The sequence below is a fragment of the Rosa chinensis genome, chromosome 5, assembly GCF_002994745.2.
Source record: "Rosa chinensis cultivar Old Blush chromosome 5, RchiOBHm-V2, whole genome shotgun sequence".
Classification (NCBI taxonomy): Eukaryota; Viridiplantae; Streptophyta; class Magnoliopsida; order Rosales; family Rosaceae; genus Rosa; species Rosa chinensis.
The window spans coordinates 36,942,546-36,967,228 of record NC_037092.1 but is presented as its reverse complement, the minus strand read 5'-3'; the positions used below and the strand labels follow the sequence as shown (position 1 = coordinate 36,967,228).

The window sequence follows — 24,683 nt, the reverse complement described above, 5'->3', positions numbered from 1 at the left end:
TGGCAACTGCCACCTAATTTCTTTTAACTTAGTAACTTCCAATGTGTAAATAAAAATTAATTTATTTGAGGAACTAATATACTTTTTGAATTAAAATCCTAATATTAGCAAAACAGAAGAGGAAATAAACTCTACACACAAACAATCAAATTCCAACAATCCCACTACTGATAACACAGATTCTTAAAATCACAAGTTATTGTCATCAATTTTTTAATGCAGCTCCTCATACTTAAATAATTCCATTTAATAGAAAGTGATAGCACCAAAAATTTCACTTGATCTAATTCAAGGAATCATCTAAGCTTTTTAATATTTTGAATGGCAACATGCACAATTGTAAAGGAGACAGCTCCATTTCAAGTGAAGATTCTTGATCAAAACACTGTATAATCTTAAGAAACAGTTATTGGAGTTGGTCGGTTGCTAGCACGTTGGGGGATTTGGCAAGAAGCTTCGTGGTCGTTAGAGTTTTGAAAGCAAACTTATACATAGATATTAATATAATTCCATTTCTTTTAAATAATTCCAATGATAATCTAATTATTGGGGTTTCAAGAAGATGAGACCTGAGTTAAAACCATATGATCATAATTGGTGTGGTTGAGGTTCTTGAGGGTCTTCACACACCAAGGAAGTACGTACGTGGATTGAAAATACTAGTTTGATTCCAAAGGTTTTGTCCAAATTGAAGAAAATAACCCTAAAGTTTTCGCTCTCTAGCTAAAAATGGGATGCAATGGAGGAAGTTTTGGTTGCAACTACTGTTTAATAACTAAACACTTTTTTTTTCTCTTAAGAAAATATAATTTAGAAATTATAGGGTGATGATATGGCAAGTGCCATGTTGGGAACTTGGGATCTTATTTTGGTATAAATTTTTGGGATCTCTAGCATTTTGCTTCTTTTAATGTAAAAATACGAGATTGAAAGAAACACGGGGAAATTTAGTTCATTCGTTCCTTCCTCGTAGGCCCAAAATTCCGAACCATGTCTCTTCTCTGGGCCTGCAACTCCGTCACCGGCAGTCCTCCATCACTACCACTCAATCCATAACTCGGACTTACTTTAGGTAATATCATCATATGAAGCTGACCCAGATGAGTTCTTGGAATTTTCTTTCATTCATATTGCTAGAAATAACATACTCAGCTTCTAACTAAGTGGGTTCTTGCTTATGAAGATTAATTGAGTGAAAGAAAGATCACCCACAAAACCTAGAATGAGCAACGTGCCTAAAGAAGCAATTGAGGTCGTAGCACAGAGCATTGGCATTACCAATTTGTCTCCTGATGTTGCACTTGCTCTCACCCCAGATATCGAGTACCGGATTCGCGAGATCATGCAGGTATGCCCATGTTGTTGTGGTTATATGATAAGTTTTTGTTTCTTAATTTTGTGAAGTGTTGTGTTTTGGTTCAACATTGTTGTTGTCTCAAAAACCGGAAAGAACTAGCTTTAGTTTAGCATTAGGTTTGGATATAGGAATTAGACATATCCAAATGTTTAACAGTGCAAACGCTTATGTGCCTAAAATGCTATTAAGGTAGTGTTGATTAAGTATTAATTGTGAGGAGTTTGTGAGGAATGCATCGTTACACGATTCAATAAAAGTAGCAATTGGTGAAAGTATTTGAATCTTAAAATGCAGGAGGCCATCAAATGCATGTGACACACAGACTGTTTTGACAACCGATGATGTGGATCGCGCGCTTAAATTAAGAAATGTGGAGGTAAGCTGTGTTGTTATTCAGATGCAACTTCCCTTGCAGTGTTTATGGTTTAGGGTTTACTTTCAGTTTCTGGTCTATTTATCTAGGCTCACATCATACTATCTCATAAAAAGAATAATAGTTTGCTCGTCTTCTACCTGCCTTAGCCAATATATGGCTTTGGTTCTGGAGATCCTTTGGGATTCAAGAGAGCTGCTGGACATAGGGATTTGTTCTGCATAGATGACAAGGATGTTGAATTTAAAGATGTAAGTACTTATTGACAACTTTTAACATGATTTTCCATGCTAATTTTAACAATTTTCTTAACTTCTCACATTATACGTATCGCATGATACATACAGGTGATTGAGGCACCTTTGCCAAAAGCACCATTTGATGTATCCGTTACTGCTCACTGGCTGGCAATCGAAGGTTTTCAACCTGCAATTCCAGAAAATGCTCCAGTGAAGGTATCCTGCCTAAACTTAGGTGCAAGGTTTCTTGGCTAAATGAGGGATTTGATCTTTTACCAAATTATTATCCGAGTCTACCATGCTGAGGCAGGCATCATACCATGAATTATCATTTGCATATATACATAAAACCTGTTTAGTCACATGCTTCTCTGATCAGTGATGATGTAATATTTGTGTTGCCCTCTGAAGTTTTATGTTCTTTATACTTTAATGTTCTTTATACTTTAAACTTCTAATTTGGATTGGTATGCTGGTTTTCTTCTTAGCGCTTGCTGTATACTCTGATGTCCAAAAATCTGAATACAAGGAAGATGGACTTCCTGTAGTCGTTAAATTGCCCATTAAGCATTTACTATCAAGGGAACTTCAGGTATCTCTCTTTCCATGTTCTGTATGGCTTTTTCAGAAAATAACAATTTAGTGCCATAATTTCTCTGTGGTTTCTGCAGCTTTACTTTGAGAAGATCATAGGGCTCAATCAAAAGTCTAGCTCAACCCTTTTTGAAGAAGCATTAGTGAGCTTGGCAACAGATTCAGGGCTCCATCCGTTGGTTCCTTACTTTACGTGCTTGTTGCTGATGAGGTAATCCTGAGATGATAACTCCAAATTGGACTCATTACTATATGTTACTTATTTGTGGCAGTGTTTTCCTGCGATCATCTCGGGTTACATGCAATTTGAATAATTTTCTCCTCCTAGTTGCTTTAATGCGTCTTGTCCGGAGCCTTCTTCAAAATCCTCACATACATGTTGAACCTTATGTAAGCACTCCCTTTTATCAACTTTTTTTCTTTTCTTTTTCGAAGGGGGTTTGGAACCCAGCCCCACACGCCCGGTTCCATTATTATATTAATAGTAGAATTTTGCAACCGGGGGGGGTGGGGGACATAAAACCTGAACTTTTGAAGTACAAGGAATATGGCCAAATTTCATCAATAATGACCGGTTTATGTATTTGAAATTTATATGCTTAATTTCAAGTGAATTTGTATCCATGTAATTTGGTAATTTCTTCCAGCTACACCAATTGATGCCTTCTGTTATTACCTGCCTTGTTGCAAAAAGACTAGGGAATAGATATACTGACAATCACTGGGAACTTAGAAACCTTACTGCCAACCTGGTTTCTTCAATCTGCAAAAGGTGAAGATTCTCTTTTTGTTAAGTTTATTTCTTTGTTTGAGACAAAATCATATGAAACACTGTTCTGCAAATACATTTGCAAGTTATTGAGGTAGATAAGTGTGCTCCAAAGAAGTATGATCATTAGTTTCAATTTAATTAATCATGTTTCATTCATCCATTCTGCACTGGCAAATCTTCTCTTTATTGTCGGAAGGTCAATTTAGAAACATTTAAGGTAAAGGTGGGCATATATCATGATCTTTTAATTGATTTATACATGGAAATACATTACAAATGTACATTATAGTCGGGCTCGTTTCAATAAACCAAGAACGATGTTCACACAAACCTGATCTGCGACCAATTTTAAGAAAGCATAGTCTGACACTCCAATCAATCTTCCCTTGCAATTTTTTACATGGAATGAGAACAAGACTTCAAACTAATGAGATTCTGATGTGTGTGTGTTAAGGTAGACTATATGTATGTATTACTATTGGAGAGTATAGATTCCCAGATTGAGGCCTCCCCACCCATTCCCAATTGGTTTGAGCTTGGATGCTCTAGCTCTAACATGGTATAGGAGCTCCAGCCATTTGTGTGCTGGGCCCTATGAATTCCAATGTAAAAGTTGGTTGGACGTGCCCCTATCGGAGGGGGCATGTTGGAGATTGTAGAGACCCGCCTTTGGAATTCTAAGTATTTCAAATTTGTTTTCGTTTGAATAGTTTCTAACCATGAGCAATGTATTTTTGCAGATTTAGACATTTTTGTCATAATCTTCAGCCACGTTTGACAAGGACCTTGCTTCACGCTTTCTTGGACCTAACCAAAGCATTACCCCAACATTATGGCGCAATTCAAGGGCTAGCAGCTCTTGGTCCCAATGTGGTATTCTCTCCTAAAATGCTTTTTTATTAGATGAATTTTCTACCAAGGCTGTACTATTGATGTATTAGCACATTCTTGTGTAGTCTTACTTGTAGCTGCTTGCATTGTCTGAGTGGGCTTCTGCTATTCCTAGCAGAAACACCTTTTCCTTTTTGTGTTGTGTTAAGCAATTGCTACACTTTTTGACTTTGAACAGGTTCGCTTTCTTATACTACCAAATCTCGATTCGTATATGCAACTTCTTGAGCCAGAAATGATACTTGAGAAGCAAAAGAATGAGATAAAGAGGCATGAAGCTTGGCATGTCTATGGGGCCTTTGCTGGTTAGTTCATAATTCAATCTGAACTTTATTGTTGTGTTAATGGTTTTTCTATCAAATCAAACATGGAATTAACTAAACTGTTTATAGCGTGCGGCTGGCCAATGCATGCATGACCAGCTCAAGATGTTCCACGGTTTGCTGTCTCCTCCAGCTCATCCTGTTTGGAAGTGCAATGGAAGGATTGCAACAACAATGACAAGTATGCCTTCCTTTAACTTGATTAACTGCTAAGAGTGTTCATCCAGTATAACACTCTTTGTGTTATGATTTTGACATGTCTCCACTATTTAGTGTTATATCTATGCACTTTGGATGATAAGGATCTTATTTGAGGATGTATTTAAGAGAACCTGAAGGTTGACTTCTAATGGGGCAATAAAGGATCTTCGTCTTGTAATAATGTGTATTTGGAGGATGATTTAGGGCGGGGAGGGGTAATGTGTGTATGTGCTAGGGTACACTGTATGTAAACCACCCAGAAGATGAGGCCATCATATAGTAAGAGCAGAAAAGCATGGTAGATTCGTTTTGTATATGCTTCGTCACCAGTAGTTATGTGCATGTAGGTTTTGTGTGTATGTAGAATTGACGAGAAATGAGGTGTGATTTCAGCAGCTTCAAATCAATAATAATTATAGTGTCCTGTTAATTGGAACCAATGTTCAGATTAGTCTTTGTTGTTTCAGGGACAGGTTAAAGGTGAAATGGTACTGTAACTTTTATTAAGTTCTTGAGAGCTTCTCATTCTGTGTTCACATGCATAGACGTTGATGTTCCGTTAGATATACTTCATGAGACCAATCAGCTTAGAGATGTAACATATATGCATAGGTTTACCTTTTGCTTGCTTAGCATCTAGCTATGAAGGTTGCCAAGATTGTTACCTCATTTAACTTGATATATTAACATCTACACTTTCCCATATTAATCTTGTGCTTAACGTTTTTCCTTTCAATCAAGATAAACGCAAAGCAAGCAACGACAACTTGATGCTGCAACCACCACTCAAAAAATTAGCTCATGATGGTATGGTTGGAGCATTACCAATGAACACCATGCAAAGGTAATAATTTCAAAAGAGTTATGGGAAATAGTACTTGCAGATGATTTTAGTATATATGTCGATTAACTTTTTCAGAAATTCCAAAAGAGATTGGCACTCTGAATCAGTTGGAGAAGTTGAGTGTGCTATTTAATGCCCTTGAAGGGCATGTTCCCCTGGCTGTGTTCAACATGTCTTCTCTGAATCTTCTGGCTCTATCTACAAACAATTTGAATGGTAGTGTTCCAGACAATATGTGCCAACATCTTCTGAACCATCAAGGTTTGTATTTGTCTAAAAGCAATTTTGACGGCCAACTTCCATCCAAATGGTCGCGGTGCAAACATCTTCTTGTATTATCGATGGGGTATAACAATTTCAGCGGGAGCACACCCAAAGATATTTGGAACTTAACTCAGATAAAGACGATTTACCTTGGCTCCAACTATTTGACAGGTATATAATCAGCGTACATATAGTAATTTTCTATCTGTAGTAATCAATTTTTGAACCGACTCTAAAACCGGTTAATTTTTGTTACGAGTATACAAAGTTACAAACACATTGTAATATGTATGAAGAAACCAATCAACTAGTATACTGCGGTTAGATTCCATCGATTCATATAGCAGAAGTGATTTGAAACATCAATATTAATCCATAAAATATTAATTTAAGAATGCCAAGGGCCAAGAAAGTGAAAAAACTAAACTTGGGTGCTGATCATATAATTATTTGTTCATGCAGGTACCATACCAAATGAGATTGGTCATCTTCCATGTTTAGAGGAATTTGTCCTGGGTGGTAATAATCTCAGTGGCCTCATCCCAACCTCAATCTTCAATATGTCCACAATATCAACAATATCACTTGACAGCAACCAGTTCTCAGGTAGGAACAATACAAAGCATTCAGTTCAATATGTCCACAATATCAACAATATATTTTTAGCAATACAAAGCATTCAGTTCCCAGCAAATATAGGCCTTGATCTTCCAAACCTACAAGCGCTCCTCGTAGGAGCAAATAAACTCATTGGAAGAGTCCCCGAATACATCTCTAATGCTTCTAAAATCACAAACTTAGACCTGGTCAGCAACTCATTTTCTGGTTTTATTCCTAGCTCGCTTTGTGCCTTAACAAACCTTGAGCGACTTAACTTGGGCCACAATAATTTAGCTATTGATACTTCGGCTCCAGAAAGAATTCTCTCTCTTGTTTGGCTAATTTTAGAAAATTGAGGATACTAGCCTTACCCGAGCAATCCATTAAAGGCTCCACTTCCCATTTCCTTTAGGAATCTCTCTACATCACTTGAGACCATTAAGCTAAGCAATTGCAGCTTGAGAGGTTACATTGCAAATGATATTGGCAATTTGAGCAGCTCGACACTCATAGCTTTGGACTACAATCTATTGAGTGGAACCATTCCAACCTCAGTAGGAAGATTACATAATCTCCAAGGTCTGTGTACATAAAAACAAATTGCAAGGATACATCCCAGACGAACTTTGTCAGCTAAAAAACCTGGTGTCTGTTGAAGGAATATCGATTTAGTGTGCCTTATCAAACTAGGAGTAGCAATAGGAGAGAAGGTTCTAGATTTCCCAATCCTACACGGATTGGTATTTCTTGTAACATTAGAACTAGCACTTTGTAATCCCTATATATAGGGCTCCTATTCTCAATAATAAGAACACATCTCTCTCATCAATCTCTCTCAAATACATTATACTTAAACGCGTTATCAGCACGACTCTAACCACAAAACAGAAAACCAAAACTCATTCACAAATCAGCCCCTAGCCCGACCTAGCCGAGCCTTCGCTGCAGCCCGAGCGCCCGTGCGCTTGCAACCTTGCACAGCAGCCCCTGCTGCCCCCTCCCTGCAGCCCTGCGTTCCAGCCTGCTGCCACTGAAGCATCCCTGCTGCGCAAACAAGCCAACGCACACCCACTGCATCTTTTTCCCGTTCCTGTGCACATCCGTCTTCTTGCAAGCCTCGAAACGTCTAGTTCGGAAGCTCAGATCGAAAAACTTTCTTCATCAAAGTTGTTCGTCTCTGTCTCTTCTATCTAACCTCCGAATTTCAGCCTTATCGGAGTCATATTGAGATCTGTACACCAATCGAGGTACAAGCTGTTCAGAACAGAATCTACTCGGATTGCTTCGCTCCATCACGCCTGCATCGACACGCGCGTGATCCAAATACAAGTAAGTATTCAAAAGAGTAAGTTTTGAAGTTCCTATAATTTCAGAATTTATATTTCTTCTTCTTTTCTCGGGGACTTGAAAACCTCCCTTCTTCTACATCCCACCTTTCTTATAACGTGGGTTCGATTTTTGAGAAAAGCGGAATCGTGGGGATTCACGCAATTAACGAACTAAGAGCGTTCGTAAGACTTCGGACTAAGAGCGTCCGTAAGCATCGATTTAACGAACTAAGAGCGTTCGTAAGCTACGGACTAAGAGCGTTCGTGAGCATAAATTTTGACCATTTAAACATCATTGTTTCGGTCTAATCCAATTATTCTTGGAAATCGATTTCTTGGTAGCATAGCTCGGAAATCTTATTTAGTTTTCGTGGAAGCATTGACTCCGAAACTAACTTGTTTTTGTTTCATCTTTCAGGATGTCAAACACAAACAAACTCGATTTTGTTCCATTGGATTATGCAGGCAAAAGGTACTTAATTTGGGTCACTGATGTCGAGATCCACCTCATTGCCCGTGATTTATTGCATACAATCCAAGAGCTTTGTCTTATAGAAACAGCTCCAGACCATCAAACTGAGAAAGATAATTCCAAGGCACTTGCCTTTATGAAACGTCACATGGATAGTGACCTCCAGTTTGAGTTCATAAATGAGGATAGCGCCATAAAGCTTTGGCATGCGCTTCGCGAACGATATGGCAATGTTCGTGACTCCATTCTTCCGAATACAGAAGCAGAATGGAACGATCTTCGCTTCTATGAATTTGACACTGTCATGCAATTTTATTCGGAAGCTCTCAGCATCAAAGCAATGATGCGTCTCTGTGGAAAAACAATCACAGAAGACCAATTGATTGAGAAAACTCTCAATACCTTCCCCGTCTATGCTATGAGGTCCTCTGACTTATTCCGGACTCATGTAAATGCAAGGCGAATCACAAGTTTTCAACAGCTTATTGAAGCTATGGTCACTACTGAAAGACATGGCAATGAACTTGTGAAAAGAAGATTTGATAGGCTTCAAGATAGCTATCAAGAGCATCGTCCTATGGCTAGAGAAAGTCGCCATCGACGTCATGATCCATACGATCGAAATGCTCAAGAAGGTAATCGCTCAAGGCGACAATCCCACGACCGTAGGAGGCGTGATTTTGAGGGAAATAGGGTTGGAAACCATGGAGCCAACGTTGGCCATGGGCACCACTTTCCAACGCCACCAGTCCTAGGGACTATGCATATTGCGCCAATGCGCCTCAATCAAGTGAGAATCCTCTTTATGGTGTCTATTTCTGATATGGAACGTCTGATCAATGGACCTGAATTTGCAATGTACCTACGAAGGTAGTCGCATCATGGTGATCAAGACTTCGAGTTCACAAAGACTTTAAATCTGGCGATGAAGACAAAATACCACAGATTTTTATTTATAGTCTTTTATTTTTCCAAGAATTATGTCATGGCAATTATGTCTTATATCAATAAAATGACTTATTGTATTAACTCTTTCCCTCTAAGCGTACTCAAGAGTACTTGTGATGTCTAGGCAAGGTTTGATCTGAGAGAACGGTTTTAAAAGTGAGCAACGCTCCACCAAAATCTCGCCTTACCTTACCTGGTCACAACTAAATTGAAATTGCCGAACGGATAGAGTGACTACGATTTGTCTACGATTTGATTTTTATATTGGATTAGATTATGGTCACGAAACTTTGGTGTCATCATTGGATATTATTAATAAAGTATCGATTTATTTTATCTCATGTCGTAGACATGTTTTTCGAACTTTATTATTTCAAAGATATAAGAGCCAATGGTTTTCATGTGGAAACACATTGTGAGAATGGACAAGAGTTCCTTTGCATCACCTCTAATGACTACGGACATAAACGAGTATTAGAGAAACTTATGTGTCGCTCTAGTGGGTTGTATGCAACCACTATTCGAGTCATTGAATCCAACCATGTCATGAGAGATGATTTATGGGATTCCGACACGTATAGGCTTTGGCACGACCGTTTGGGACACCCAGGTCGTGACATGATGATCCGTATATTAAAGACTTCACCCGGACATCCCTTTTTCAGAACGAAAGGAAGTAAAACTCGAAATTTGGATCAAGGAGGAGCACCTGCGCCTCACGGTGCCTTCCCCCTTCAAGTCTGGCCACCACTAGCCGGCGCCGCCATCCCCCTGCGGCTCAAGGGTGGCTTTGACGCCACCTCTGCTCCTCTGACTCAAATTTCGACTTCTAAAGTCCATTGTGACTTCATGGCTCAACCAAAATCCTCATTGGTTGTTTCCAAAGCCCATCATTCGTTCTGCAAAGCCTGCTCTTTAGCAAAGTTAGGATCGAGACCATCCTATGCAAAGGACACCAAAGAAAATATACCATTCTTGCAAAGAATCCAATGTGATATTTGTGGACCTATTCAACCACCATGCGGACCATTTAGATATTTTATGGTGTTGGTTGATGCATCGACACGCTGGTCACATGTCATGCTATTGTCCACAAGGAACGCTGCATTTGCTAAACTCCTAGCACAAATAATTAAGTTACGGGCTCACCACCCTGATCATCCCATTAAGTCTATAAGATTAGACAATGCTGGGGAGTTTACATCAAAGACTTTTGATGATTATTGCATGTCCATTGGGATTGATGTTGAACATCCTGTTCCTCATGTTCATACCCAAAATGGTCTCGCAGAAGCCACCATTAAACGACTACAAATGGTTGCTCGAGCATTGGTGATGCGCACCAATCTCCCTATTTCTGCTTGGGGCTATGCAATATTGCATGCAGCTGTGCTTATTCGTCTGAGGCCCACTGCCACTCAACCCTTCTCTGCGTCCCAGATGGTTACTGGGTATGAGCCTGATGTCTCACACTTACGCATATTTGGGTGTGCAGTCTATGTGCCTATTGCGCCGCCACAGCGCACCAAAATGGGTCCTCAAAGACGATTAGGCCTTTATGTTGGATATGATTCTCCAACGATTATCCGCTACATAGAACCCTTGACAGGCGATCTCTTTACCGCTAGATTTGCGGATTGTCACTTTGATGAGACAGTCTTCCCGTCGTTAGGGGGAGATAAGAACATCAATGTTCAACAGGAACGACAGGAATTGTCGTGGTCTGTCCCCACTCTGTCTCATCTTGATCCCCGAACCGCACAGTCAGAAATTGAAGTGCGGAGAATTCTCGATCTTCAGAACGTAGCAGATTCGATGCCTGATGCGTTTTCTGATATCGCTAAAGTGACGAGATCACACATACCTGCTGCAAACGTGCCTGCAAGGATTGATGTCCCTAAAAGTAGAGGACATGACGCCAACTCAAGAATGCATGAGCATGGCGCCAACGTCCCATCTCTCAATGATGGTGACGTTGTGGCTAGGCCCACGGCTCCCGCCAAGAAGCGCGGGAGGCCCATAGGTTCGATGGATTCTCGCCCAAGAAAGAAAGCGAGTTCGGCACAAAATAATCCATTAATCATCGATGTAAATAATCCATCTCATGAGAATATTCCGGATTATGGTTATGTCCAAGAGACATCATTGGGGGACGCTCCAATGTCAGAACCAACTCCAGAGAATAGAGAGATCTCCATAAATTACACTAGTGTACATGAGATGATGGATAGAAATTCTATGGCGATTGATGATGCATTTGCATATCATATTGCAAAAGGAATTATAGAATATGATGATATCGAACCTTGCTCTGTTGAAGAATGTCAACAAAGAGCGGATTGGCCTAAATGGAAAGATGCAATCCAGGTTGAATTGGATTCACTAACAAAGAGACAGGTATTTGGGCCTGTAACGCAGACACCCCCAAGTGTAAAGCCTGTTGGCCATAAATGGGTCTTTGTTAGAAAGCGTAATGAGAAAAACGAGGTTGTTAGATACAAAGCCCGCCTTGTGGCGCAAGGTTTCTCACAACGCCCTGGAATTGACTACGAGGAGACATATTCTCCCGTAATGGACGTTATAACGTTCCGCTACCTTGTCAGTTTGGTAGTTTCCGAAAAACTTGACATGCAGCTTATGGATGTGGTTACAGCATATCTCTATGGGGATCTAGATTCAGAGATATATATGAAGGTTCCAGATGGACTTCAATTACCCAAATCAAGTGGCTCTAAACCACGGAGCGCGTTTTCAATAAGATTAAAACGCTCACTATATGGATTAAAACAATCCGGACGGATGTGGTATAACCGTCTAAGTGACTACTTGATTGGGAAGGGATATATTAACAATGAAATATGCCCATGCGTGTTCATTAAAAGAACAAGTTCCGGATTTGCAATCGTAGCAGTTTATGTCGATGACATGAACCTAATTGGAACTCTAGATGAGTTGAAGGTAACTGCTAAATACTTGAAATCCGAATTTGAGATGAAAGATCTTGGGAAAACACGGTTTTGTCTCGGTTTAGAACTCGAGCACCGTAGTGATGGAATCTTGACCCATCAGTCTGCATATACTCAGAAAATCCTAAGGCGCTTTAATGAAGATAAAGCAAAGCCTACGAGTACTCCCATGATCGGCCGTAGTCTTGAGCCCGGAAAAGATCCGTTTCGTCCAAGGGATGAGGACGAAGAACCATTAGAGGCCGAAATGCCCTATTTGAGTGCAATAGGCGCATTATTGTACTTAGCTCAATGCACAAGACCGGATATCTCATTCGCAGTGAACTTGTTAACTCGACATAGCTCTGCGCCAACACGCCGCCATTGGATTGGTATAAAGACAATCTTTCGATACCTAAGAGGTACGATTGATATGGGCCTATTCTATCCCTACAGAGAGAAAAGGAATGACGGAAAATTGGGATTGGACCCCAAGAGGCAAAACGCCCCCGTCCATGGAATGGCCGCCGGCCATGTTGCCGCCGCCGGCGCCGCCACCGCTCATGGTGGCCGGCATTCTCCTATCTCCCTCCATCAAAACGACAATGATGTCTTGATGGGTTTTGCTGATGCAGGGTACCTCTCTGACCCTCACAAAGGTCGCTCCCAAACTGGTTATGTCTTTACCATGGGAAGCACTGCGATATCTTGGAGGTCTACAAAACAGACCCTTGTTGCTACTTCCTCAAATCATGCAGAGATTATTGCTCTACATGAAGCTGTACGTGAATGTGTATGGCTAAGGTCCGTAATTCGACACATTCAAGGAAGTTGTGGTTTGAAGTCTACCACAAATGAACCTACATGCATTTATGAGGATAATGCAGCTTGTATTGAATAAATGAAGTTAGGTTTCATCAAGGGCGACAACACCAAGCATATATCGCCTAAGTTCTTTTATAATCAGCAACAACAATCACTCCTAAAGATTGAAGTGAATCAAATCCGATCAGAGGATAATGTAGCGGACTTATTCACTAAGTCGTTACCTAAATCCACCTTCGAGAAACATGTGAAGAGCATCGGATTGAGAAAGTTATCCAAACTCCCACGATTATAGCAATCAGGGGGAGATATCGACATCAGGGGGAGTTATGATGTCTACATGTTCGATCTCGAAGAGTGAAGGACGTGTTGTGCTCTTTTTGTCCTTCGACCAGGGTTATTTTTATCCCACAGGGTTTTTGTTACCTGGCAAGGTTTTTAACGAGGCAACGGATGAAGCGTCACCACCAAGTTTGAAGCGGCACAAGGGGGAGTGTTGAAGGAATATCGATTTAGTGTGCCTTATCAAACTAGGAGTAGCAATAGGAGAGAAGGTTCTAGATTTCCCAATCCTACACGGATTGGTATTCCTTGTAACATTAGAACTAGCACTTTGTAATCCCTATATATAGGGCTCCTATTCTCAATAATAAGAACACATCTCTCTCATCAATCTCTCTCAAATACATTATACTTAAACAGTTTCATTGATCTTGGGTTTTAATCAACTCTCTGATTCAATACCTTCATGCTTGGGTAATCTAGGCCAAGAACTAAGAGTCTCTATTTAGGCCCCAATTTGTTAACTTCTATAATACCATCTACCTTGTGGAGATTGACAGATATCATGCAATTAGACTTGTCATCCAATTCTCTAATTGGACCACACTCAGAAGGTATTGGTAATATGAAAGTTGCCACATATATATATCAAACAACCATTTATCTGGTAGTATTCCAAGCAGCATTGGGGGGCTAAAGAGTTTGATCAATTTCTACTTGGCAAATAATAGTCTTGAACGCCCAATTCCAAGTTCACTTGGCAACTCGCTAAGCCTGGAGTCCATAGATATATCCGAAAACCAATTGTCTTGAGTTATTCCAAAGTCTCTTGAAGCACTCTCATCTCTCCAATATCTAAATTTTTCTTTTAACAGACTCCAGGGAGAAATTCCAACAGGCGGGCCTTTCAAAAACTTCTCTGGTGAATCATTTCTTTCTAACCATTTGTGGTGCATCCCTATTTCAAGTTTCAGCATGTAGAAGGAAAACTGGTATATCTATCTTCAAGTATGTTATTCCGGGGATCTTGTCAGCACTGCTTCTAGTGACCTCCATATTGATCTTATAGAGAAAGAAAAAGGTGAAAGCTGCAACAGAGACTACCTTCTTGCCTCAACTTCTATGGAGAAGAGTTTCATACCAAGTCCTTCTAACGGCGACAAATGGATTCACCGAAAACAGCTTACTTGGAGACGGGGTTTTGGCTCAGTATACAAATGTCAGACGGTATGGAGGTTGCCCTAAAGGTTTTCAATTTACAGTTAGAAGGGGCATTCGCAAGTTTTGATACTGAATGTGAAATGCTAAGCAATATTCGTCACCGGAATCTTATCAAAGTCATTAGCTGTTGCAGCCAGATTGATTTCAAAGCTCTCCTATTGAACTGCATGCCTAACGGGAATCTTGACAAATGGTTGTATTTTCAGAACTTTTCCTTGAACGTCCTTCAGAGGTTGAATATATTGATTGATGTTGCGTCGGCATTGGAGTGCCTTTATCATGGTTATGAAACACCTATTATCCATTGTGATTTGAAGCCCAGCAATATATTACTAGATGATGATATGGGTGCACATGTTGCTGATTTTGGCATCGCAAAACGCTTGGGTGGAGGAGATTCTATGACTCGAACCATGACCCTTGCCACAATCGGTTATATGGCTCCAGGTAATTCCAGTAATTTTACTAGCTAATCTTTCAATATATATATTTCGTCCCTAATTAATTTATTTTGTTTTCACTTATGTGTAGAGTATGGAATGGAAGGAATGGTAACCAGAAGAGGGGATGTGTATAGTTTTGGTATTGTAGTGATGGAGACATTCACAAGAAGGAAGCCAATTGATGAGATCTTCGCTGGGGAAATGAGTTTAAAGCTATGGGTTGCAAATTCATTAGATGCAGGGGCGGTAGTTAAAGTTGTGGATGCTACTTTACTTGGAATAGAGGAGGATCATGATTTTGTGAGCTAGAGGGAATGTTTATCATCTGTTATGAGACTAGCTGTTGCTTGTTCAGCAGACTCACCAGAAGAGAGAGTAAATATGCAAGAGGCTCTCGCCACGCTTAAGAAAATCAAGATCAAGTTTTTGAAGGACGTTAGAGGAGGTGTCGAACAGCCCTCTTCTTCAAGGATCCGAATCCTCTAAAATCGTAGGGTTGTAAAGTTATTTAAAATTCATAAAATCATGATGCTCGAAGTGATCTAAAGGTCTAGATTGTCTCCATATCAGCTTTACCTAAGTTTACAGTTTTTAACTGATTAGCAGGATGGATGCAAAGTTGTCGTGCTAGATTGGATGCAAAGTTGTAGTGCTAATGATACTTGTTGAATGAATACCAAATACTCTATTGATATTTATGAAAATGGAACAAATACTTTATTTATTACAGTATCTAAATTCATATGAACAAAGAGTTAAACCTATATTTCCAGTATTATAGGTCCAATTTATGGACCAGTTTGTGCAAACCAGGATCACATTGTGCGTAGTCCTTGGTTGTATGATCAGAATCAAAATCGTAGTTTCTGACCAGTTTATACGATAATGCTTAATCCAATTCATCGATAATTAATGGCAGTTCTTCCAATGCAAGAATAATCAATCATACATGCATATAGACATATCCCAGTATAGAGAATTACATAGTTGGGATAACTGCAACGGAACTGCTACACCCCCAAAACTTCGCTCACTCAATCACGGGCTATACTGCGAGTCTAATGGCGGGGACCTCAGCATCAAACGTTCCATGATCATTCATGACCGTCTTCTGAGAGTTTCCATAAATGCCAGAAGCTTTCCTAGTCTCTTCCTCAACCTTTCAAGCAAATCCCCTTACCTTTTGATGTTAGTGCTTGAATATGATTCCAAAATGAAGTTCAGTCCATAACGAACAATATTCAGTGTTTTTCTAAGTGTTGTCAAGTTCTCAACAGGCTTTCGCACCATTATCATATATTGCAGATACACTAATGGGAAATACGGACAACCACTTCATCAACTCCAAATGTTATCAAGAAATCGTTCAGCTTGCACTAAGCTATTCTTTCTCATGGTTACCTTTGTCTCTAGCATGTAGGTTATAAAACTCTGACAAATAAGATAGAGCCTCTGAGTTGCTATCACAAACCTTCCAGAGAGATGAAACCTCTCCCTTGGAGAGAGTACCCCAATCCTCACAATCATCAAGAAAGTCCAGTAGCTTTGAGTAGAACGAGTCATAGTTCATCAACAAGAATGGAACTGGAAGCTCTGATCCAATCCGTTGTAGCTGAATTAGTGCTAATATCTCAAAAATTTCATCTAGAGTACCAATCCCACCAGGGAGAGCAACAACTGCGGTCCTATCAGCACTACTGCTTCTAACTGCAGCATCTACCAGCCCATGTTTTCTAGCAGAGAAAAACCTGCAAGTTTAAAGCATTTCTTAAATTTTTCAGGATTTTGAAACTACATTGATAATCTTTCTAGCAAATAAGTATATCTTACCTGCATGTTAAATAAACTTCTGAAGGTAGGTAAGGATGGTAATTCGACGCTGTCCATTCGCCAGCTTCTTTGCCAATCTTAAATCCACCAATTGATTTTCCTGCTTGCAAAGCACCTTTAGTAGCAGCATCCATTAGCCCTGGACCAGCCCCCGTCCATGAAGTACATTCCAAAAGGTTTGCAATCTGCTCAGTATGATGTTTGGATTAAGTAAATCTCATTAATTGGCTATTCAGAACTTAATTCCAGAACCCATTTCATGTTTTAAAGTTACTATGTGTGCCCTGCGGTAGCGCCTATACAGAAATACTTTTTGTATGATCGTGTGCAAGCAAGGCAGCACAAAACAACTCTGACTCACCTCTCTACCCAACTCAAGTACTTGCAAATAATGTGAATGATCAGGTCCCATCCTTGAAGATCCCAAATACACGATCCCTCTCCCAAGTCTGTGTATCAGTTCATAGCATCGTTCTATCTCTTTCCTGACCTTTCAACAATAAACAAAACCTAAGCAAACAAGCCCTTCAAAATTGTATTCCAATAACTAGTAGTTATTCTGTTGAAACAGAGCAATCATAGCAGTCGCCAGTCGGCAATATTCCTATCGTGAAATTAGTAACAAATGGGTACATGATATGCTGAAATAAAACTATATAAAAGATCAAATCGTCCTTAGCTAAGCATACACATATATTTAAAGAACAGTTAAGCCTACAATAGTCTTGCACCATTACCCAGAACACAGAGAGAGAGAAAGAGAGGTAAAAGTCCAGAAGTCAGCAACAGCAGGAAGCCAGGAATGGCTCAAACACCATATTCTCTGCTAATTAAAACTCATAGACTGAAAACTGAAATTAATTCAATCATTCTATCTCTAATTGCTTTTGCATTTTAATTTGATCATACAAGTGAATTGATGTATGTTGTATATTAAACTGAAGAAAATCTCAACTTAAACGGTATCGAATATCAATATATCTAGCAAAAACAGTTCTTCCTGCTGCATTTATTGGAAACTCACTACATTTGTCCTGTCTACTTCAAATTTTCAATGTGGGACTCCATCAATAGTTGAACATGATAACAAAGTGGACTAATTTCTATTGTCCTCAGTAGAAAATCGAAATCTTAACACAAACCAATGTAAAAACTAATAATCTTCAGCAACCCAAAACCAAATAGCACATACAGATGAAAACTAAGAACATACCTCAATCGGGCTTGTTCTCTCATCAAAATCAACTAATTCAGACTTGATTGACATAACCCTTGACCTTGAGAGCTTGAAACTAATGTTGCGCCTCCCTCTTTCTCTGACCGATTGAATCGTTAAAGGTCTCTGATGAGAAGTTCTTACAAAAACACGAGAACCCAATGGTCCCAACACCGAAAACGCCATCCTCAAATCTTCTAAACGCGTTGAGAACTGAGCTACTGGCGGAGTGGGCATGTCTGCTCAACTCAAACTAACAGCATTTCGTTCAGGAAACGAAAAAGAGAACGAAAACACGAATACTGTATACTCTCTCAAATTGAGCAACTGTGAAACTCAGTCTGATGCAATCATTTGGAATCTTGTGACAGATAAAAGGGGAATCTTGTGACATGGACCACTCCGACCAAATATTACAAGTGTGCTGCTGTCTTCGGCCTCCGGTGAGTTCGGTCTACTTTTTTTTTTTTTCGAATGGTAGTTTTAGTCATACCTCCAAATTAATTATTTAAATTTGTCATTTTTTTTTTTTGAAAAAATTTAATGTTAGTAGTACGGTAGTACCCCTAAGTAAAATTGAAAAAAAAAATCAATTTTCCTGCCTCATTGCTTTCCCGTTGCATATTCTGATTCTCTTTCTTTCTCTCCTCATCTTTATATGTATCGTGCTACTCATAAAATATTGCCAAGTTGATCAGAATCTCTTGTAGTAGTCAGCCTTTCATTTGGCTTTTGCAGTTATTTCAATTTGATTTTATAGTGGAGGTTGCTAACCAAAAATTTATAATTAAGACGAACTAACTAATTTTGTTTCCCCTGGAGAATTTGATCAAAGTTCATCTTCCCATCCATCAATATCTTGCTCCATCAATTATGTCGAGCTTGGTGATGACATCGCAGAGAGAGAGAGAGGTGCCACAGTCTGGGGTGGCCATAGCATCATCAGTCATCACACATGTTAGGTCTCAGAGATAGGTGGGGGAGGTGGGAAGTGAAAAACGAATATGGGCAAAATTGGAAATTTGATGTATAAAAATATAAAAGGAGATTCAAATAACAAATATGGAAATCTGATTTCTTTTTTTTTTTTTCTTTTTTTTTTTTGAACAAACCTAAATAAGGCGACTATCATTCATCTAAGGCCAGAAAAGGCCATTACATAGTAGATGGTAGATAAAGAGTTTGTGGTAGTAGCACAATGATACATAGATTAGATCAAATCATTTGACGGTTCCATGCTCATAAAGGGAGCCTATAGACTATTAACTACTATATAGTAAATAGGCTGAGAGTTTGTGGTACTAAACTCGATGACGCTCACTAAAAAAACTAAAAGCATAGCTCCCTAACAAAGCAGGGAATTATTGTAATCTAAAGGACTAAATTAAAATAGCGGCCCAGCAATGGGAACCCACAAAGAGAGCCCACGCCCAAACTTGAACAGAAGTGGCCCAAACCCCAGGCCCAGTCATGTCTCCTCCGATTGGGTCATAGCACATTAACAGCACAACCCCTCTAGGACGCTGCCTTAGGCGCCAACCAGTACTCGCACCTCCACCACCAAAGCCCAGACGCCGTCAACAATCCAGAAGTCACCAACATAGGAAAACATCAGAAGATCCGTCCCAAATCGGGTTGAAAACACCCGAGCATCCAATGCCATGACAGTTGTAGAGCTTGCGACGCCATAGGGGCAATGAAGACCGATGCATCTAGAAGAGGTGACAACAACCCAGTATCAAAGAACGCACAGGAAACCGATGTCAAGCGACTCCATCAATTCGATCGCACCCCCTTCCGAGTTCTGCCGAGCACCAGTATCATAACTCCCGTCCGGCAACAAGCCGCACAATATCGGAGAGGCCAGTGGCCAGCCCAGACATCGGGCCTCTGCCGGACGTGAGCAGCTTGTAAAAAGACGACTTCTGGTCTTAAGTGGCTAGGGTTTTGGTTTATTGTGTCTCAAGTAAAGTTTTATATGAAAATCTGAATAGAACCACCCTTTTGCGAATTTAATCAAGAGTAATTTTGAACACAATCTTATTAATGTGGAAGGGAACCCAAATTATGTATTCTAAAAAAAAAAAGGAAACTCAAGTTATGTGTGCCTGCCTCCAACATGATTATTTGTTTTAGTTGTAATATGGTAGAATATTTTAGATCTCCTACTGTATTTAATTAGAATTCTTTGTACTCCAAAACATTGTATATGTAATCCTCTATATAAAGAGATTTTTATTATCAATGAAAGTATTCAAGTATTCTTCCAAATTCTTTTGTTTTACAACACGTTATTAGCACGAGTGCCTAATCCTGAAACAAAAGGCCAAAACCCTAGAAAAATCCTAAAATCTCATTCTGCCATACTAGCCTCACCTACCTTCGACCAACGCTGCACGCCAGCTAGCCCTACCAACTCGTTGCACTAGCTTTACACACCTCTAGCCTCACTTGCTCACTGCACGCCTGCACCTCCGGGTTGTCTGCATGCAAATAGGATTGAAGCTTAAAAACAATCCTATCTCATAATCGAAAACACATCTGCAATCCTAACAAGTAAGTTTTTATAAACTTGTTGCTTTGACTTAAAATTCCTGCCTTTATGACTCCAAACAAGTTGTTCGTGGAGGTATCAAAAACGATCGACCATTAAACATCATTGTTTCGTTCTAATCCAAAACTCTGGAAATTAATCTCCTGGTAGCGATTTATGCTAAGAAATTAACTTTGTTATCGTGAAATTGTTTTACACTCCAAAACTAATTTGTTCTTGTTTTCCCTTTTCAGGATGTCAAATTTGAACAAACTTGATTCTGCTTCACTATGAACACCACTCGAGCATATGGTTGAAAATTAAGAAATCAATGGATTGTGAATGAAGAGCACTTTGGGAATATTCAAGACTCCCAACTTCCGAATTGCGTAAGAGATGACAAAATCTCCGCCTCACAGACTATAAGTCAATACTTGAGTATTATTCGGAAATCCTTAACATTAGATCTATGATGTCATCCTGTTATCAGAATGTTACAGATGAGAAATTGATTGAGAAGATTCTTTACAACTTATTGTGAAAAAAGATTATAATGGCACACCTAAGCGAGGTCGCTACGATCGAAACCCTAAGTCTAGGGGTAATCAATTCAGACGTTTTGGTCCATCTAGTCTCTTTACTTAGGAAAGAAATTGCTAAAACAATCAAGCGGACACGTGGCCCTGGAGGATGTGGTGGAAAGAGAGGGATTGCCCCGCCACTGACATTGGTGGCGCCGCCCCGATTATAGGGCCCACAATATATGTGCACATTCTGCACCTCAATCACGATAAGATCAACTGTAAACCGTAATGATGAAGTGTGTTTCCAATGTGAAGCAATTGATCATTGGGCAAAAATGTGCCATGCATATGATTTAATAGCTGCACAAAGCTTGAAAGGAAGCAAGAATAGCTTATCACACAAAACATGAATAATCAAAATGGCGAGCTCTAGGTTGTAGATTTTTGATTCTACCAATGTCAAACGGCATAGAAGTCGCCGGTTTTGATTCGATTCTTTTATTTCCAAGAATGATTATAATAACACTTGTCATAGTCTTATTGTTGCCTTCGGTCTGTAGGTTTTATTCAAATAGGCTCATCCAAGGTAGATGTGATGTTAAGTTAAGAAGTTGAGATTAGTGGTACTTAAGTGAGCCTCGCTCCACCGATATCTCTTCTTTCTTACTTGATCCTGTTTATTTTAGAGTTACCAAAAGAAGTTGAGTGACTACCTGTCAGACCCCAAACTCAAGTAATAACTTAAGGGGTTTTCAAGTAAGAGAATAAAGGGATATTGACTATTTGCACAATTTGAGCCTAAAAATTGTCCACTTACTCCACCAAAAAGTTTTTAATCCCATTTACCCAATTTAAACATCAATGACAGTTTTACCCCTATTTTAATTAACAAACTACACTCCTCTCTCTCTCTCTCTCTCTCTCTCTCTCTCTCTCTCTCTCTCTCTCTCTCTCTCTCTCTCTCTCTCTCTCTCTCTCTCTCTCTCTCTCTCTCTCTCTCTCTCTCTCTCTCTCTCTCTCTTCCTTCCTTCCTTCCCAGCCTAGTTGACTTAGCGACCGCCATCAGCCTCGAAGATGTCGAGTTCTCCAACCACCGTCAGCCTCGAAGATGCCGAGTTTACCACCATCTCCACCGGACGAGGAATGGACGGCAATTGACATACGAGGTGTTGGGGATGGAGATTTCGATGTCTCACACCAGAACCAGAAGGGCATCACGATCAAGAAGCAGAGCGCCCCTATCCCCGACGCGGTGGCGCGTTACCACATGCACGGGGTAGACCCTGACAAGTGTTGCTTCGCCGTGACATAGGAGATCGCTGCTCCAATCTCCACCGAGTGGTCGGTGGTCCGATCCTACGCTTTAACAACCCCCAAGCCTACAAGTACTTCGTCAAGAGCTGCTGCATCATTGTTGGGGACGGCGACGTCAGCACCCTCCGTGAGGTCCAGGTCATCTCAGGGCTTTCGGCCAACAACAGCATGGAGACGCCGGACGTGCTGGATGAGGAGAGCCACGTCATCAGCTTCAACATGTTGGGTGATGACCATAGCCTGTATTTTTTTTTTTTTTTGTCAGACAATAGGCCACACTACCACAGGCTGTCTGGTATGAGAAAATATGCAGAAAATGATGTTTTAATTCCAGTTATGCACTAGAATAGCATATGTTTGATAGATTTTGTAGATTCGTGACTAACTTTACTAATGATTAACTGATGTAATTGTTTTGTTGGGAAAATAAATACTTTATTGAGGGACAATAAACATTTTATTGGGGGGCAATAATGCTTCTATTGGGGCGCAATAAACATCTTATTGGGGGGCAATAATGTTTCTATTGGAGGGCAATAAACCTTTTGTTTAGGGAACAATAATATTCTCCGGTGACCTATGAGATCCCCGACGACCTTTTTAGAGACTCGATGAGGTTTCCGGCGACCGGTGACCAGAGTTTGGTGAAGTCTCTGATGACTTCTCTCTCTAAGTGACAAAGTGAGGGAGGGCAAAATTGTCTCAAAAATAAAGATAAAATAAAATAAAATACTTAATTGGGTATTAGGGCAAAAAAATATGTAATTTTTTAGGAAATCTTATAAAAAGTTTGGATAAGTGGGGTCAGTGTAGCTCAAATTTGGGTAAATGGACACTTTCTTAAAATGTTAATAAGACCAATATAGATAAAATCTTAGCCTAAAAGTATGAAGTAGTTCAGGATGGACTTTGATTTAAAGAAAGAAACGTAAGTAACATTAAACCAAATGAATACTATATGTTAATCAAGCAACAAAAGATATTATCTGAACTTGAAAACTGTAGGTGAAAGAACTGAAAATTTATTCAACAGAATTATGATGAAAGAGAGATACAAATTAAACAGGAATATTAATGCAGGAACAGCTTGGCTTTGGAAATTTTTTAAAAATCCATTTGTATAGATATGAACTTGAAATTTTGTAGAGTCAGAGTAGAAATTTTAAGGTAGAACATACTAAATTTTTTTGCAGTTCATGGTTCGGGAAGCAAGGAAAAAGATAAGCACAAACGTGCTGTACTGTCAGGTTTTATAAAACAATCCCAACAGCATTGTCAACTTTGAAAATTCACCAAAAATCCATTTTGAGTCCAATTGACAAGAATTCAGTTTTGAAACAAGCATTGAATGTCTAGTTCAATATACACAAAATTTAGAGGTTAAATAATTCAAATGGGAGTTCAAATCTTAACAGAAATTCAGAGGATACATTCAAAATGCTGGAACTTTTCCAAATGCAGACCAAAATTGGAAAAATCACCAAAGATTCACTTTGCTTCAGAATAAGATGAAACTTTCCATATCCTTTTTTTAACTAACAGAAAAGAAACATATCAAAATTTCAGATCATTTAGAGGCCAATAAGTTGGGAAAAAAAAAACCAAAAAGGGCTATGCTGTAGGGCAGTGTCTACAAAATTCTAGCTAATTAACTTTTCTTTAGGAATGAGCTAAGGGTTCAAACTTGTTTTGTTTTGGATGAAACTTGTTTGGAGCAAGTCTTGGAATGTCAAATTTTTAAAGAAAACAAAGCTAGCTCAGTTGAAATCAAAATTGAAAGATGATTCGAAATAATAATCAAAATTTATGCAGAAATATAACTATATATTTGAAAAGCCAATATGGCGTCTCTTTGCAACACTTTTTTACTTCTTGGTCAGATGATAGACAATGATACGAATAACTCAATCAAGAAGAAACCAAGAATCTAGTAACAGACTCATAAGAAAGTTAAATTCATTACACAAGCAAACAAGCTGAAACGATCATTAGACTTGCTCCACAACAACATAACATACATTACAACACAAACGAAAAGGGGAAATACATGGTTGTTCATACCTAGGTAAATACATCTTAAAGTTTCCCTTTTGTACACATACCAAACTATCAACAAAATCTACAATTTACCACAATCTAGTCCCTTAACTGAACTAGCCCAAACTAATAGCTTAACTCAACCAAGAGATAAGCTGCTAAAAATCTAGAGATGTTACATCATCCAAAGCTCCACTTATCTACTGACCACCACCTGAAAAGTTAGAGGAAAAAATGTGAGCATAAATGCCCAGTAGATTTTTCTTGTAAAGTTTAAAATGTATAACTGTAGTTATATCAAAAATCT

The 24,683-nt window shown here is 39.3% G+C and overlaps 2 protein-coding genes and 1 pseudogene across 2 annotated transcripts; 2 read left to right on the top strand and 1 right to left on the bottom strand.

The window, feature by feature from the left end:
• Positions 1 to 919: 919 nt before the first annotated feature.
• LOC112203750 lies at positions 920 to 15,469 on the top strand (annotated as a pseudogene).
• Positions 5,936 to 15,231, top strand: LOC112203749 (receptor kinase-like protein Xa21). Its single transcript, XM_024344671.1, has 5 exons — positions 5,936 to 6,029; positions 6,321 to 6,464; positions 14,328 to 14,485; positions 14,686 to 14,926; positions 15,011 to 15,231. The coding sequence occupies exons 1-5, from the start codon at positions 5,936 to 5,938 to the stop codon at positions 15,229 to 15,231; spliced, it is 858 nt and encodes a 285-aa protein (XP_024200439.1).
• A 293-nt stretch (positions 15,470 to 15,762) lies between the features above and the next one.
• On the bottom strand, positions 15,763 to 18,425 carry LOC112164740 (probable cytokinin riboside 5'-monophosphate phosphoribohydrolase LOGL10). The gene is made up of 4 exons (XM_024301033.2): positions 17,966 to 18,425; positions 17,114 to 17,242; positions 16,753 to 16,937; positions 15,763 to 16,670 (listed from the first exon to the last, which is right to left on the bottom strand). Exons 1-4 carry the CDS (start codon positions 18,203 to 18,205, stop codon positions 16,304 to 16,306), a joined length of 921 nt encoding a protein of 306 aa, XP_024156801.1. The 5' UTR covers positions 18,206 to 18,425; the 3' UTR covers positions 15,763 to 16,303.
• Positions 18,426 to 24,683: the final 6,258 nt, after the last annotated feature.